The sequence below is a fragment of the Polypterus senegalus genome, chromosome 10 (genome assembly GCF_016835505.1).
Source record: "Polypterus senegalus isolate Bchr_013 chromosome 10, ASM1683550v1, whole genome shotgun sequence".
Lineage (NCBI taxonomy): Eukaryota > Metazoa > Chordata > Cladistia > Polypteriformes > Polypteridae > Polypterus > Polypterus senegalus.
In genome coordinates, this window is record NC_053163.1 from 108,721,681 (window position 1) to 108,737,558 (window position 15,878).

The following is a 15,878-nucleotide window of genomic DNA, read 5'->3' on the forward strand; positions in this document are numbered from 1 at the left end:
GGAGAGGAGACCACGACAAGCAAGCCACAAGTCTGACACTGTGAGGTGGAGAGTGAGTCAGGGGAGGGAAGGTGAGATAATCTGTGACTCGCCTCACTAAGCACATCTGTACATTTGTTCTGTGTTGTGGCTCTGCCTCTCCCACCTTAGTTCTTGTTACAATATGTTTATTTGTATAATGTTCACTATACATAAGATGTGTTTTATTTTCAACCCAAGTACAAACAGGGGATGATGTTTCTTTGCAGAGTACACTTATAATGACATGCAAAACTGCTGTATGTAAGCGAGAAGATCCTAATTTGTAGACTGTAGATGTGCATCATGCATGAATGTTAATTGACGTTTAAATTAAACACTCACCAGTTGCTGTCATCTCATTTTCAAAACCTTCTCACCAGGAAATACTGTGGATTTGTTGGAGTGGAAAGTAAAAAATAAGCTATAAAGTACTATTGTTTGACTGCTGGTTAAGGGGGAAAAGGTTTTAATTTCTGAATATTAAAAAGCAAGCCAATGAAAAATAGGGCAAAAGCATTTTGTTCCATTAGCAGCAGAAACTGGTTACCAGCTAAGAAAGGAGCTGGAACGCAAACCTGGACCCAGTGCAGCATTAAAGAATCTGAGTTTAATACCATCCATCCATCCATTATCCAACCCGCTATATCCTAACTACAGGGTCATGGGGGTCTGCTGGAGCCAATCCCAGCCAATACCGGGCACAATGCAGGAACAAACCCCGGGCAGGGCGCCAGCCCACCGCAGGCCACACACACACCAAGCACACACTAGGGACAATTTAGAATCGCCAATGCACCTCAAGTGCATGTCTCTGGAATGTGGGAGGAAACCGGAGCACCCGGAGGAAACCCACACAGACACGGGGAGAACATGCAAACTCCATGCAGGGAAGACCTGGGAAGCGAACCCAGGTCACCGTACTGCGAGGCGGCACCACTACCACTGTGCCACCCTAGGTTTAAAACCCCTGCTGCAAATCAAATTGTGTATCTAAGAAGAAATTTAACATGTGAAAGTTTTTGACTAGTGGTAGGGTCAGAGTAAGCAGATGAACATGTGTGCGAATGGCACTGCGTATCATATAACCGCCACAGACCACATTCTGTGTGGTAGGTTGCGTATGCATGCCATGGGATTGTTCAGAGTCACCACTTATGGCTTTTCATCCTCCCATTTATTTGCCTTTGTTAGAATTTTCAGTTCAAGTATTAAATCAGGGACTCCAGATATGGAGTCTCTGATTTAATAATTGTTATACATAAAGGATAATGAGACATGAGCTCTGATTTTTTGAGAAAATAAAAGCAAGCTAAAAGCATTGCTCCAAGTTCAATCTAACCACAGATATGCCTTTTCTGATCTTACTTTATTTTTATTTATTAAATGGTATTAAGGGGCAGTGTTATATCATAACTCTAATAATCTGAGTAGGATTGTTTTCACTGAATTGTCTCACTAAGAGATATCACTTTGTAAATAATTTATTTCAAACTTCCCACTCTGGGAAACCTGATTTTTCCAATTTGTTCTATGGCACATGAACACAGAGGTAAGGCCGCGTGTGCCCATATTGGTGTAGTAAGTCTCTTTTACTGATGTTAATGTAACGGCTTCCATGTTACAGTACATAGAACTACAACTAAGATTAACGCTATCGTGTGGAATCACCTTCAGTTACTTGAGTAGATGAAGAAGGCTAACGGAACAATGTCTTTTTGTTAATATTAAAATAATACATTTCGTCAAAATGACAAAGATTTTTAATTGTTAATTTTCTCCAACATTTTTATAATTGGTTTTCTTTTTATACTTGGTTTTCTTATTATCCTGCATGCTTAATCCAACATTTTACTGCTTTTATTCATAAAATCACAGATACTGGAGAGGCCTGCGGTGGGTTGGCACCCTGCCCAGGATTGGATCCTGCCTTGTGCCCTGTGTTGGCTGGGATTGGCTCCAGCAGACCCCCGTGACCTTGTATTCGGATTCAGCGGGTTAGAAAATGGATGGATGGATGGAGAGGCACAGGATTAATTTGGAAATTTTGCTGGGTAGAATTTTGAACATATTTGTCTTGGTTTTTTTACTGGTGGATTCCTGGGTTAACCTACAAGTGTAGGGCGAAAGACAGCTCTTGGGACAAACTGTTGAAGACCCCATGGTTTTAAGTTGTTTTGGATAATCTGAATTTAGGTGCATTGGATAATCGTGGACTAATGCTGACAATGTTAATTTGGATTATTGGCTTTACCTGGGGTTCTGTTTTTTCTACTAGGTAATATTAATTTTCAGACAATTTATAAGAAAACCTTATGGTATTAACTTCTCAAGGGTGAAAAAAGTGTAGGTGTGAGTGTAACGATGTCCCATAGTATAGCAATCAGGCCAGGGATGGTTCTTTGTTACCAGTGTTAGCAATATAGGCCCCAGATTGTTAAGTAGCAGAACTCAAGTGAAACTGGCCTGTTATAAAGTGAATACCAGCAGCTAAAACATTGGGATGAGATACAGTACATTCTTTTAGGTTTAAGTGTAAATCCCTGAGGAGGAACCAAGGTATTTGCTTTGTGAAATATTCATCCTATCTATTAATCCCATTTGTTCAGTTCAGAATGATAATCATAATAATAATAATACATTTTATTTATATAGCGCCTTTCCCATGCTTAAGGCACTTACAGAATATAAGAAAGAACGGAAGGTTAAACAGTATATAGCATTGTACAAACCAGATAAATAAATAAAGAAGATTACGACAGTGAATTCAGAGAAAAAAAGCCTAACAGCCAACATAACTGATGGTCTAGCACACACACATACAGGTTACATGAGCATCTTGACAGAGAGGTAAACTGAGAGAAGGGTAGTAAAGTCAAGTAGAGCTAAAAGCCTTCCAGAACAGATGAGTAGTTTTGAGTTGTTTTTTTAAAAAGAATTCATGGAGTTGGCTGATCTGATTAATTCCGGTAGGTCATTCCAGAGTCTGGACGCTATACAGCTCGAGGCCCTCTCACCCATGGAGTGTAGATTAGTGTGGGGCACAACAAGATTACCAGAATAAGAGGACCTTAGTGGGCAGGCAGGCACACAGTGATGGAGAAAGTCACTGATGTAGTCTGGCGCGAGGTTATTTAAGGCTTTGTAGGTTATTAGTAGGATTTTATATTCGATTCTGTAAGACACAGGGAGCCAGTGAAGATGGAGCAGGATGGGTGTGATGTTCTCGCTGCTGCTGGTTCGAGTAAGGACTCTTGCAGCCGAGTTCTGAATAAGCTGGAGCTGTGATAAAAGAATAGAAGGGGCAACTGCCAGCAGCGAGTTACAATAATCGATGCAGGATGTGATAAAATGGACAAGTTTCTCAGCATTAGAAAAGGAGAAGAAGGAGCGAACACGGGATATGTTACGGAGGTGAAAGTAAGAAAGTTTCTTAATGTGATTTATGTGGGCGGAATGATGGGACGATTTGGCCTAACCTGATTCACACACAAATCAGGTCTCTTCAGAGATGCCAGCTTATCACAACTGCATTCCTGTTTGGATTCAACAGTTTGGTGTTGTATGAGCTTTTTGCCATGGAGGGTGAAGTTCAAATGAAGAAAGTGTATTACAAAGCAAGCTTTCACAGTCAGACCCCTTGAAGACACTTCAGCATAATGAAGATTTCCTTCAACAAAATGCTTGCATGGTGACAAAAGGAGAAAACAGGACACAGGCCCTCTATGCTAAATGACTTTATTTTAGTTACAAATTGCCTGCTGACTGTCATAGACCTGATTTTACAAAAATGATTGATCAGCGTTTGGAAAGTCTATGTCTCATACATTAAACTTTAGGCTTCCTCATCTGCTCATATTTACCATTCCTCTGTTGTTGAGCCTGCTTTTTATAGCACAGGTCTAAGCGGACGCTCCTGCTATGCAAGCGTTTTACTGTTTATGCTTGTGCTAGTACTTTACATAATTCTGGAAGAATCCACCAGGTGGCAGTGCGAGATATTATCACGGTGAGAACAGGTTCGGCTTTGCTGTGTTGTGAATTGCTTAGAACACCCATTAAATTCCGAGGACACCTTGCTACAATATCTCAAAAGAATGCTTAATGATTACATCCATCAATCCAGGTATGTGTCCATTCCAGCAAGCATTGGGCACGAGACAGAAACAATCCCTAGAAATGGCATCAGCTCATTGCAAGGTGAATACAAGCACTCACATACACTAGTGTCATTTTAGTGTCACCAAATCTGCATATCTTTGGAAGGAAACCGGAGCAAAGTATGGAAATCCAGCAGGAAAACATATAAACTCCAGGCAGGGAATATCAGCGACGTGACTCCCTGAGAGACAGCAGTGCTACCGCTCCACCACCGTGTCACCCCCATGTGTGTAATTATTAAAAGTATTTATTATTTAAACAAAATTAACAATTTATCTGTAAAATGTAACATACAGTATATACTTTAATGCATTTCATCATGAATGTGATATCAAGTATAAATCTAAAGATTCAAAATTTGCAGAGAGTTGGAATATCATACATTTAATGTGTTCTGTGTGGTGATCTATTGCTTCTTGCCGCCGCTGTCAGGTCATGAGGAAGTCCCAGAAGCTCATAGCGATTAAAAACTGGGATGATGTTTATGACGGTCTGCTTTAATGATAAAGTAATCTACGAGGTTAAAGTGGACATTTCGAGATTAAAGCTGAAATATCCACTTTAATCACAAAATACACCTTTTCACCATGTCCTTAATTGTTTTTCTCTGTGGCTGTACATTATGTTGCTGTTGTGAAGTTGCGAAAAAAAAAAAGATGGCACAAAAGATGGTATGTGAGACTTTTAAAATGTATCGTGTCATTACGATGGGGAATATGCAACGCTTAAATATAAAAGCACTACGAATGCATCTATATGTTGGCATTTTGCTTCACCACATCAAACCATTCATCAAACATCGAAGAGCGCACATCAATCCCGTAGGATCTGCATAGCGACTTTCTGTCACATGTAGATAGTAAACAGAGACTCTGACATCTCAGTCCAACTTTTATCACGCTGCACCCCCTGACTTTTTGCTGGTACTGCAACTCATGCACTTGTTGCATTAATTTCTGAGGACCTGCTCAGAGGAAGCATCAAATGAACGCTGGAAATGCATGGCAGCCATGATGCGTGTGCGTACGCGTTCTGAGCGCAAAGTATAAATGAGCCCTAAGGGTGAAATCTGTCCCCATCTGTCTCAGGTGATAAAGACCATAAAGACCACATGTGATGCTTGCTTGTATCACTCGTCCACCATTGGAACACCCAGCTGTTGGCATAGTGTCATTTATTATTATTATTTTTTAGCCAAGTCCTGCAGAAATCATATTCTGAAAATAAGTGACTTAATTCATTTAGCTGATGCCAAATTCAGGATGCATGCACTTGATTGTTAGTAAAGCTGAACCCACTTGGTCTAATTCAGGGTCACAGTACATCAGAGCCTATCAGTATCATCTAGTAGATGGTGAGAGCCAGTCCTTTACAGGGTGCCAGTCACACACATGGCATGAATTTGGAATTGCCAACTAACCTAAATAACATTTTTTTATAATGGGGAGAAAAAAGCTCTGCAAACACAGAGGGAGGAAGCAAACTCCACATGAACCAGAACTTGGCACATAATTCAAACCCAGGATGCTGGATCTGTGAAACAAAAGCAGTAATCACTGTGCCGTCTTGCTGTCCAAGTTAACAGCAGGAGTAAATGTGAATTATGTGGTTTTTTTTATAGGACATAGGCAGTTTTTGAACTGGCATTTTTTATTTTCTACATTTAGCATTTGGAATTAAATGGTAAAATGAACATAATTATGACCCTCCCCATGCAAATGCAGTTTTTGTAAATAACTACCCTATCAAGAATAGTAAAATGACATCCATGAGCACTGAGTTTTGACTAATACTAGAGAGAGATGTGTTCTCGGTAATGGCATTATCTGACTTCCGGTTTTGCTACTGGGATGTGAATATTTGTACTTTGAGATGATGAACAGAAGTGGAAGGAAAAGCACCAGTTTGGCTAGTCTTGGAAAGAAAATGCTGCTTGAATCCCTCACTATATACCATGCTTTGTGCTCCAGTCTTCAACAATTTTTGTCACTTTGCTAATAATCCAGTTAAATGCTGCTCGCTTAAACTATGAAACTAAAGTAAGAAACACTTTAAGCAAAAGATGTTGTCCTCTGTAGCTCCATTACTGAATAATTTGACATTCTGTTCTATTCTATTATTTCTTACCATTACCTTTTTGGACCTTCAGTGATCTTTATATAGACCAAGCATATGTACTGTTTCATCAGTTATGCCTCAAATATTGAATTCTTTCAACACGTCATTTTTTCATCCTAAAAGTCAGAATGTTTTTTTAAAGGCACTTGCCTAATTTCTCTCATCCATACTTGAATATGTTTTGACTAATAATGAGGAGAACATTGGCAGTATTTCTAAACTTCACCAGTTGATGTCTTGGCACATACCTTCAGATGACCTTAGGCAATGCTGGGAAGGGGACCTTTCTATTAGAATGGAAGTCAGTTATTAATAATACACATTCTTTATCAGTGTGTGCAAAACATGCTGTAACTCATCTGAAAATTGTACAACCTACACATCTTTCTAGATTAAGATCATCCAAAATATTTCAGGGGTGCTGCTAAGTAGGTTAGGATAGAGATTTGATAATTTAATATATTTTGATTTACTGCTTGAAATGTTGATTGTATTTTTGATTTGATTGTGTTTTATGAAGTATATAGCAGTGACCTTTAAAACATGGTGTGTCTGATTGCTTAGTTATAGTTATTTTATTGTAACACATTTATTTTGAAACCTATCGCAAATAAACAAATACATGCATAAATCCTCTCTTTGCACCCAAATTGACACAGTATGTAGCACTAAATCTTACACTGATTTCTATTTCTTGAGTTTCCTTTAGAATAAACAGGTCTGGATGGACACCTTTTTCATTGGTAAGCCATTTTTTATTAATCCATTATAAACACTGAGCACTCACAATCATGTCAATCTCGTCCTCACCTCACTCCTCCTGCAATCACACCAAACTCTTGTGGATATTTTATATAATAACGTCTATGTGTGGAAGTGTGTGTGTCTGTCAGTCCGGCCTGGAAGTGAGAGGTGGAGTCGGGGTAAGAGCTTCGCCTCCAAGGAAACAGAAAACTTGCTTAGCCGCTAATAATACAAGCGAGGCGAGCACGTCAGCAAAATAAAACCTCAGAAGAAAGACAAAGTCGCATAGCCGCTAACATCGGCAAAACGGTATCCCTTTTACTTTTCCTCCCACCACTAATGCACAAGTGATGCAAGCACGTTGACAAAACGAAACCTCAGAAGAAAGACAAAATTGCTTAGCCACTAACACTGGCAAAACAGTATTGTGATGATGCGGGTTCCGCTCCATGCACCCATCTTGCTTCTGGGAGCCCTTGAACTCGACACTGTCGGTAATGTCACAGATAAGCTGTACAATGAAGCAAGGGGATGGTGCAAAAGTGCCAAGTGCTTTTATTAAAACATCAGCAAACAAAACAAGGGGTTCAAAATAAAGTGCAGTGTTTTGAAATAAGTCCGTAAATAAATAATCCATAAAATGAATGAAAGGTGGAGGCTAAAATCCATTAGAAAAAAACATCCTTTAAAAAACAATGAGGTTAAAACAATGGCTGGAAACAGTCTCTTTAAAAACACAAAGCATGGTGCCTTCTTTTACTGATGACTCCCTTGCTTCTCCCATCCAAGCTATGCACCAGGGGGGGCACCCTACCTGCAGCTGACCTTCTCTATGCTTTCTTCTGCTGGTTCATTCGCCTCACCGATCCCTGGCTCCAGTAGGCTTTACTAAACTGCAACTTGGGCTCCTCAGCAACCAGGGCGCTCACGCTGGGGCTTTCACGTCCTAAGTCCTGACTCCCGCTGCCTTCCACAGCCTTACGCAGCGAGCCATCCTTCTTCCGGTCACTCCCGGTCTCCAAAAAAAGCTCAGCAGGAGCGACCACAATCGACTGCTCCTTGGGTGCCAGCCAAACACCCAGACTCACAGCTCAACTGCCCTTGAGCCTGCTCTTGCTTGTTCGCTCTCTCCTGCACCAGCTTTTCTCTCCCTGCTTCCTGCCTTCTTCTTCTTCTCCTGCAACCTCCATGCGTTTTTTCTTTTTACCCTTTTTAGCCACCTTACAATTCTATTTATCATGGGGACGTGGATCAGATGTGGCAATTCGCAGCTCCCGGCACCAATTACGGATGCGGACAACTCCCGCATCATAAATTCACCCAGGAACTGCTTCCAACCACACATACCATGCCCCTGTCTAAGCCACGAGTGCGGCAATTATTTATTTAAAAAGTGGCCCAGTTGACTTCAGCTGTGGACCTGCTAAACCACAGGTATCCCTTTAACTTTTACTTTTGCGGCTAATGCACAAGCGATGCGAGCACATAAGCAAAACAAATCCTCCTAGGAGAGAGATGCCCAGAGTAGTTCTTTTCAATTACCTGACATCTCTACATTTCAATTTTTTTTTCTGACATTTTCAATAGTTTCTAGGACCCCAGGCTTTTTACAGCTCAGTCTTACACAGCTAGTATTTTCATATTGGCCAATCTAAATTGCTCCAATACTTCTTGGTAAATGGGTGTTAATGTACCCCGCTCCAGACAGCCTTACCATCTGAGGATTGGCTTTTGTCTTTCATCTGATGGCTAATGTTATTTTCAGCTCTTCACAATCCCATGTTCAATACCAGTTATTAAGTAATATGGGAAGTATGTCCATATGTGTTTCATTATAACACTTGCTAGGGCCAGTGTCCATACCCAAAAAACATTATATCTGCAGTGTGTATAGTTTATTAAGCTTAAACTACAACCCTGCTCCTCACAGGACCAGATTCAATGTCAAATTCATCTTCCATATTCTATGAACAGCTCTTGTTCCTTCCCTTTATATGATCACCTTACAGAGAGTGTTGTTGCTGTTTTCTCAAATTACTGCAATATATCAAAATTAAGACGTGTTTTCTGTTCATATTTGAAATCTGGGGAGCAAAGAAATAGCAGTGTACATCTGCCTGTGAGGGTGGGACTCCTGAAAGGCATAAACCTCCAGTGATCTGCTTCTTGTTTCTAGTGTTTCGTCCCACTTCCTATGAGCATGAAGGATGACAGCTGAAAACTGAAAGGTAGACGGGTGCAAGTACAAAGTAAATCTTTTTTTAGCCTTTAAACATTTTAAGTTTTTTCTTTTTATTAAATTATTGTAGACATTTAATAGGGTAGATTTAAATTTATTTTAAATTTTATGCAAAATGGTTAAAAATATATGAACATGCTTTGGGGTATTGAAATTTTGTAATGAAAATGAATGGTTAATTTCTCTTCAAATGCTGAGTTAGAAAAAAAACCCATTTGACACTTATTTACAATGACTTTTAACAGTGTGGGTTGGGTGGACAAAAGAAAGCGCCTCATTTTCACCCTCAGCTATTTCTTCTATATTCTTTCTGTGGTTTCAGTTCATGGTATCCGACTCGCTTGTTTTGGGCAATGGAACACTAATATTTTTGATGATCAAGACTTGAGAACTCTGCATTGTCCTTGGTACCAAACAGTTTTTAAGAGAATGATACTATTAATGGGATCAATATTCAATAATGCAGAAGACATACAGTATAATAATAATAATAATAATAATAATAATAATAATAATAATACATTTTATTTATATAGATTTATATATATATATATATATATATATATATATATATATAGTGATATATATATATAGTGATGGACAGCCGGCCCTGCTGATTACGTTCAGCTCAATACCTCCCCTGGGACGTTAGGTGGCAGCTTTCCTGGCCAATGTTCATTTCCCATTCTCCCGCGTGGCTCCATGGGACATGGAGTCCTCCACAGCCTGGTTGGGAGATGGGGTGGCCGCTACGGGGTGCTGCCAAGACTCAAGAACCCGGCTGGACGAGTCATCAGCCCCACCCGGAGGTGCAATTGGGACCAGGTGGTCAAGCACCTGGAACACTTCCGGGTGGGGTATAAAACGGGCCAGCCTCCACCACTAAAGGGCCAGAATCGGGAGGAAGAGGACGAGTTTGCCTGAGAGGAGTGATGGTGGTGCAAGGTGAAGAGTTATTGTGTAGGACTAAAGTGCTTTTGGGACTGTGTATTGCCTGTGGGTCATGGGGAAGGCGTGGTGATGAGGTGAAGAAAAAAATAAAAAGCCTGTGTGTTTTGTACATGTGCCTCTGCGTAGTCTGTGCCGGGTCGGGCGCTATATAGCGTCTTTCACAATATATATATATATATATATATATACTGTGGTGGGCTGGCGCCTGCCCAGGGGTTGTTTCCTGTCTTGCACCCTGTGTTGGCTGGGATTGACTCCTGCAGACCCCCGTGAACTTGTAGTTAGGATATAGTGGGTTGGATAATGGATGGATGGATGGATGGATATATATTATATATTATATATATATATATATATATTGTCAGGGATGCCAGGGGCCATGACCCGGCCGGGACGTCATGAGGGACCGGATGTGGGTCTGTGCCCACCCTGGATCACGTGGGGGTTGCCTTCTGGGTTGCTCTGGGGGCCACGGGTACAGGGCATGGAAGCTCCACCCTGTAGGGGCCTGTGGTCACCATCAGGAGGCGCCCCAATGCCTTGGGGACCTGTTATCCCAGCACTTCCGCCACACCAGGAAGTGCTGGGGGGAAGATTTAGGACGGCGCCCGGAGAGCAGCCGGGAGGACAGCCGGCACTTCCGCCACGCTGGGCGTGGCCAGAGGAGGAATGCCGGGAACACCTGGTGCTCATCCGGGAACCATATAAAAGGGGCCGTCTCCATTCATTCGAGGCTGGAGTCGGGAGGAGGAAGGATGAAGCTCAGGAGAGCTGTGGAGGCGGCCCGAAGAAAGGCATTGTGGCCTGGACTGTGACTTTGGGGTTTGTGTGCACTATTTGGACTGGGTCTGAGTGACCAATTGTTGTAAATATTGTAAATAAAACGTGTTTGTGGGTGACATGAACGTGTCTGCCTGTCTGTGTCCGGGTTAACTTCCACAATATATATATATGTTGCATAGTTTACTGTCAAATAATGCAAAGAGTGTGCAACACTGTCAAATAATGCAAAGAGTGTGCAACATGTGTTTCACACTCATTTGGGCTCATTGGGTGTACACACTCTACAGCTTCCCTCTCGGGGATCTTTTATTTATATATATATATATATATATATATATATACTATGCAACATTCCATGATCTGCTTCTCGCAATTGAAGAGGGCACCATGGTGGTTGTTTGCCGAATGGCAGATTAACCACAAGCGTTACCTGGTAAACCTCCCACACAATTCAGGTCGGGACTCAGACTACGAATGCAATATTTACATATATATAGATTTAGACAGATTTATATGGACCCTTTCTCTTTATTAGATGGCCTCAAAGAATACGCAACCAAGTTAACCAGCACACACAAATCTGTATATAGTAAATTAGGCCAAAGAACATTTCAAAATAATAGTGACCTTAAATGACACATCACAAATTCCTTCTTTATGTGGCATTTAGAAGGTACTGTTGCAGGCTAACAGAAAACATGCATTTCAGTTTAGAAGGGGTATGCATTCTTTCAAGCAAGTTACAGGCTGTTATTAACACTAATTAAAATATTTAAAAAATATTGTATTGCTATCATTTTAACAGTTTGTCGCTATAACACACACACTTAGTGGAGTTTAGATATGGACAATATGTTAACTTCACCCTTGGACATCTGCTGATCCAACAACACAGCTTTTTATGTATTCTCTCATTTCTACATAATTTATACTAGCCAGCTTCTTTTGTGCACCTTTGTAAATTCAAGGCCGTTGTTTGGCTTCAACCACAGGAATACATTGCTCCTACACTTCTGCATTTTCATTGGCTCCCTGTTAAATGTCCATTGCAGTATATGATTGTTTAACTCATCTTTAAGTCTTTTAATTTTCTCATCCCTATGTATCTTTGCAGACTCTTTAGGTAATACATGCTGTCTCATTAGTTGCATTCTTCATTCAATCTATTGTTTGGCTCTGTGTCTAGACTTTGCTCCTTGTGCTACAGGTATTTAGTTTTTTTTTCTTTAATCTCTGGAATAAGCTGCCTTTTAAGGCTATGTCACAATACAAGCTTTTCCAATCATTTTCAGCCATAGACTTCATTTACATTATCGTAGAAAGTTAGAGGCAGTTGGTGGTGTGCTCCCACGATGGCAGTAGTGTAATGTGAAATGCCCACCAGCAGCTCATTCCAACTAGTCCATAACTCTCTTCGATAAAATCAAACAGGTGTCACACACGTGCGCATGGGAGGCAGCTAAAGGGCCTGAATGAGAGTAATCCCACACCAGAACAGGGGGTGGCGTTGTGTACTGACTCTTTATGTCACTTCTCTGCAGACCAGTTATGGAAAATTCTGCTTGGCCCTGATGATGTCACTTCCAGTTCAGGGCCTAATAGCGCCACGTCTGGTTCCGGGCCAATTGATGACGTCACTTCCGGCCCTGGCTGTGATGACACCACTTCCAGTTCCGGCCCCCTTGATGGCGTCACTTCCTCTGCTTGGCTTTAAAACCGCCATTTTGACCATCTCAAATCAGTTCTGTTGTGGACTCTAATCGGTAATACATTTATTCAGCCAATTTTGCAGCCAGGAAACCAATATACAGATGGCTACCCCAGATGTTTTTGTGTCTCTTTGTCAAGTAAATGACACAGGTTTGATTTTGTCCTCAGTCATAGGGGTGGTCTTTGTGTGTATGAGAGCTGACAACCAGCTCATCAGAAGTACAATGTATATAATGCAGCAATGAGGAATAAGGAATACAGGTGTTTTGGACCTTGCAAACAGCAGAGAAGTTTCTCTGTCTGATAGCTAATGTTTTATGTGCCACGACAGATGGAAAAAGAGAACAGGCCCAAGACTGCGCATGAAATCGCCGTACCTGTTAACACTTTAAACAGCGCTGGCATGGAGGATTATTTCAGACAAAATGAAAAATATGCAAATAATGACAAAAGTTCTGTGAAATGTGACAATAAATAAAGAAAAAGAGCATGAAAGGTGAGCGTAAATATATTTGTGTAAATGTGTGACAGAATATGAATTTTTTTGCTTATTTATTTAATTTTGTCCATAATATTCCCTTAAACACAACCTAACATCCATTCATCCATCCATTATCCAACCCGCTATATCCTAACTACAGGGTCAGGGTCTGCTGGAGCCAATCCCAGCCAACACAGGGCGCAAGGCGGGAAAACAAACCACGTGCAGGGCGCCAGCCCACCGCAGCACAACCTAACATGCAACTTAAATTTAAAACTGTCATTTTCACTTGTCAAAGCTGAGGATGGACTCAAGCGAGTGCTGGGTTTTCATTGGTGAATCGACTGTACATTGGACTTAAAACTTCATCCATCTAATGTGGCGTTGACACCAGACCCTTCAGATGCAGGCCCTTAATGATGAATTTGGAGTTCCTTGAATTAAATTTGCTGCTTGCACAGTAATTCTGGGAAACATTTCTTGCACATTTAGTCGATGTGCACAATCACAACCTTTGAGTATTCACATGAGTTGCAGGATTTCCAAGTACAGCAAACAACACACAACAAGACATGATCAGATCTAATTGACGTGCAACATTAGTGGATCTGACAAAAGGTGAATATAATAAAACCCTGTCTATGTTTATAAAAATGTTATATTACCTGAGACCTGCTAAAGTTGTGGTGTGCTTGCAATGTGACTATTTCTAAAAAGAAAAGGGGCAATTTGTTGCAAGCAAATCATTTGATTAGTTAAAATAGAAATCACCCTAATATCAAGAGGCCCAATGTGAAGGCTCTCCTGGTTTGTGGGTGAGTTTTGCTGTCAGCAATAATAATTTATTTTTCCTTATAACTCTTTTCAGAGAGCGTTTACGAGGAATGCTGCATCACTAGATGCAAAACCATTAAAATGTAGAGTGGGAAAGTATTTACAGAGAGACTAAGCACATTAGCTGCTCACATCAAATACTTGAATGAAATAGGAAAGAGGGATAACAATGCAGTCATGTGCATTGAGTAGAAGACTCTAACAAAGATGGTGACCCCAGAAAAAAAACAGCAAACACCTTCTTCAAAAAATCTATTTGTATTTTTCAGCAAGTATAAAAATACTAAAAGTTACAATTTATTTGCCATGTTTAGCTCTTTTAATATTTAGCCTAAGGTAGAGTTAAGAAGCAGAACATAAAAATCAATTTACGATCAATACCATAATCCCCTTGTGTACAGTAATGTAAAGGCGGGCGCTGTAAAACACCCCAACCACTTTAACTTGAAATGCAGCATGTTGTAAAATACAATGCCAAGTGGGTAATAGTGATAAGATGAGACCCGATCAAATTCTTTATATACAGTATATCACTGTCACTGTGCATGTTGAAGAGACACAGCAAGGCATTAGATACTCACCAATGGAGCAGTCAGGCCCGGTCCAGCTGGGGTCACAGGTGCAAGTGCCCATCTCTGTGAGGTAGGCTCCGTGTCCTGAGCACTGTTCTTGGCAGGCAGGTAGAGCATTTTCACATGTCACTCCACCCCATCCAGCGGTGCAATGGCACTGGCCCAGCACGCACACGCCATGTCCAGAACACGTAGGGTCCAGGCAGTCCTCTAGGGAACAGAAGACAAAATGAAGTCTTGTTTCAGCACTTCCAATGTTGAAATATGAGCTCTAAAAGACCTGCTTGAATATGGCCTACTTTCAAACTGAGACAGATGCTTTCCAAAATGAACTCTGCGAGTCTGCTTACTGTAGTGATGGCAGCTGCTGCCAGTGGTAACCCAGCAACTTTTCAAAGAGTTTTCACATCTGGTTGCTCGAGGCTTGGCAGAAAACACCCTCCTCTAAGGTCTTTGTAGCCATTCAGTAGCTCTGGGGACCTCAGAGTGATTTCTCAACTGCTTGCCTCACTAAACACTAAAAAGTAAAGTGTGTGGGAGAACTAATAAAAATCCACAGTAGAGACTGAGAGTTAGAATTTGAGATGTCTGTTATATTATTTTGTGAATGACAGGATGAATAGTGATTTTTGCTACCTAGTTACATTGAAAAACATTTTTTCCTGCTTAATTCTTTTTAATTCCAAACCAGTTTGGAAATGGCAGAGTGGCTTCTCTTACTCATGGCCTTTTCAACACCATGCAAGTCGTTTTTTAAAAGAGATTTTTCTTGTAAAAACTTTGATGCCACAAACACTGTGACAACGTCATGGAATGCTATGTCCAGTAAGGGGGTCTGAAACCACAGATTCAGTCTGTTAGAAGATCTTGAAATTTGGGCTCTGTTCTGCACAGTAGACATTTCAAATCATTATTTAGTAAATGCTAAGTGGATGGAAGTAGCCCGCTGCCAAAAACAGCGGAATGTGAAGAAAAAGGTGAACAGCTGTTCTGTAACACTTTATCAAAACTAGCAAAGGAAATTCCATAAAGATGTTCACTAAATACTTCAAATATTAGAAATAAAGAATGTAGTATTTGAAAAAAAATATTCTTTAATAAAAATGTTGACATTAAAATGGCTTAATAATAACACAAGTTAAGGTGTTTTTGTGTCTGTCATTCACCACCTGGTCATAAGGAATTCTTTTTTTTATTATGGTTCAGGTGACAAAATGGTAAAATGTTCTTATGACTCTATTACATGCACACACTGACGTACCCATCT

The 15,878-nt window shown here is 40.6% G+C and overlaps 1 protein-coding gene across 2 annotated transcripts in view; it reads right to left on the reverse strand.

Moving 5' to 3' along the window:
* The window catches only part of tenm1 (teneurin transmembrane protein 1), an 844,835-nt gene that overhangs the window by 187,889 nt on the left and 641,068 nt on the right, over nucleotides 1-15,878 (reverse strand). For both annotated transcript variants that reach the window (XM_039766316.1, XM_039766314.1), the window contains one exon: nucleotides 14,621-14,821. In XM_039766316.1, coding sequence (XP_039622250.1) covers nucleotides 14,621-14,821 — 201 coding nt within the window. The remainder of the gene's footprint in view (nucleotides 1-14,620; nucleotides 14,822-15,878) is intronic.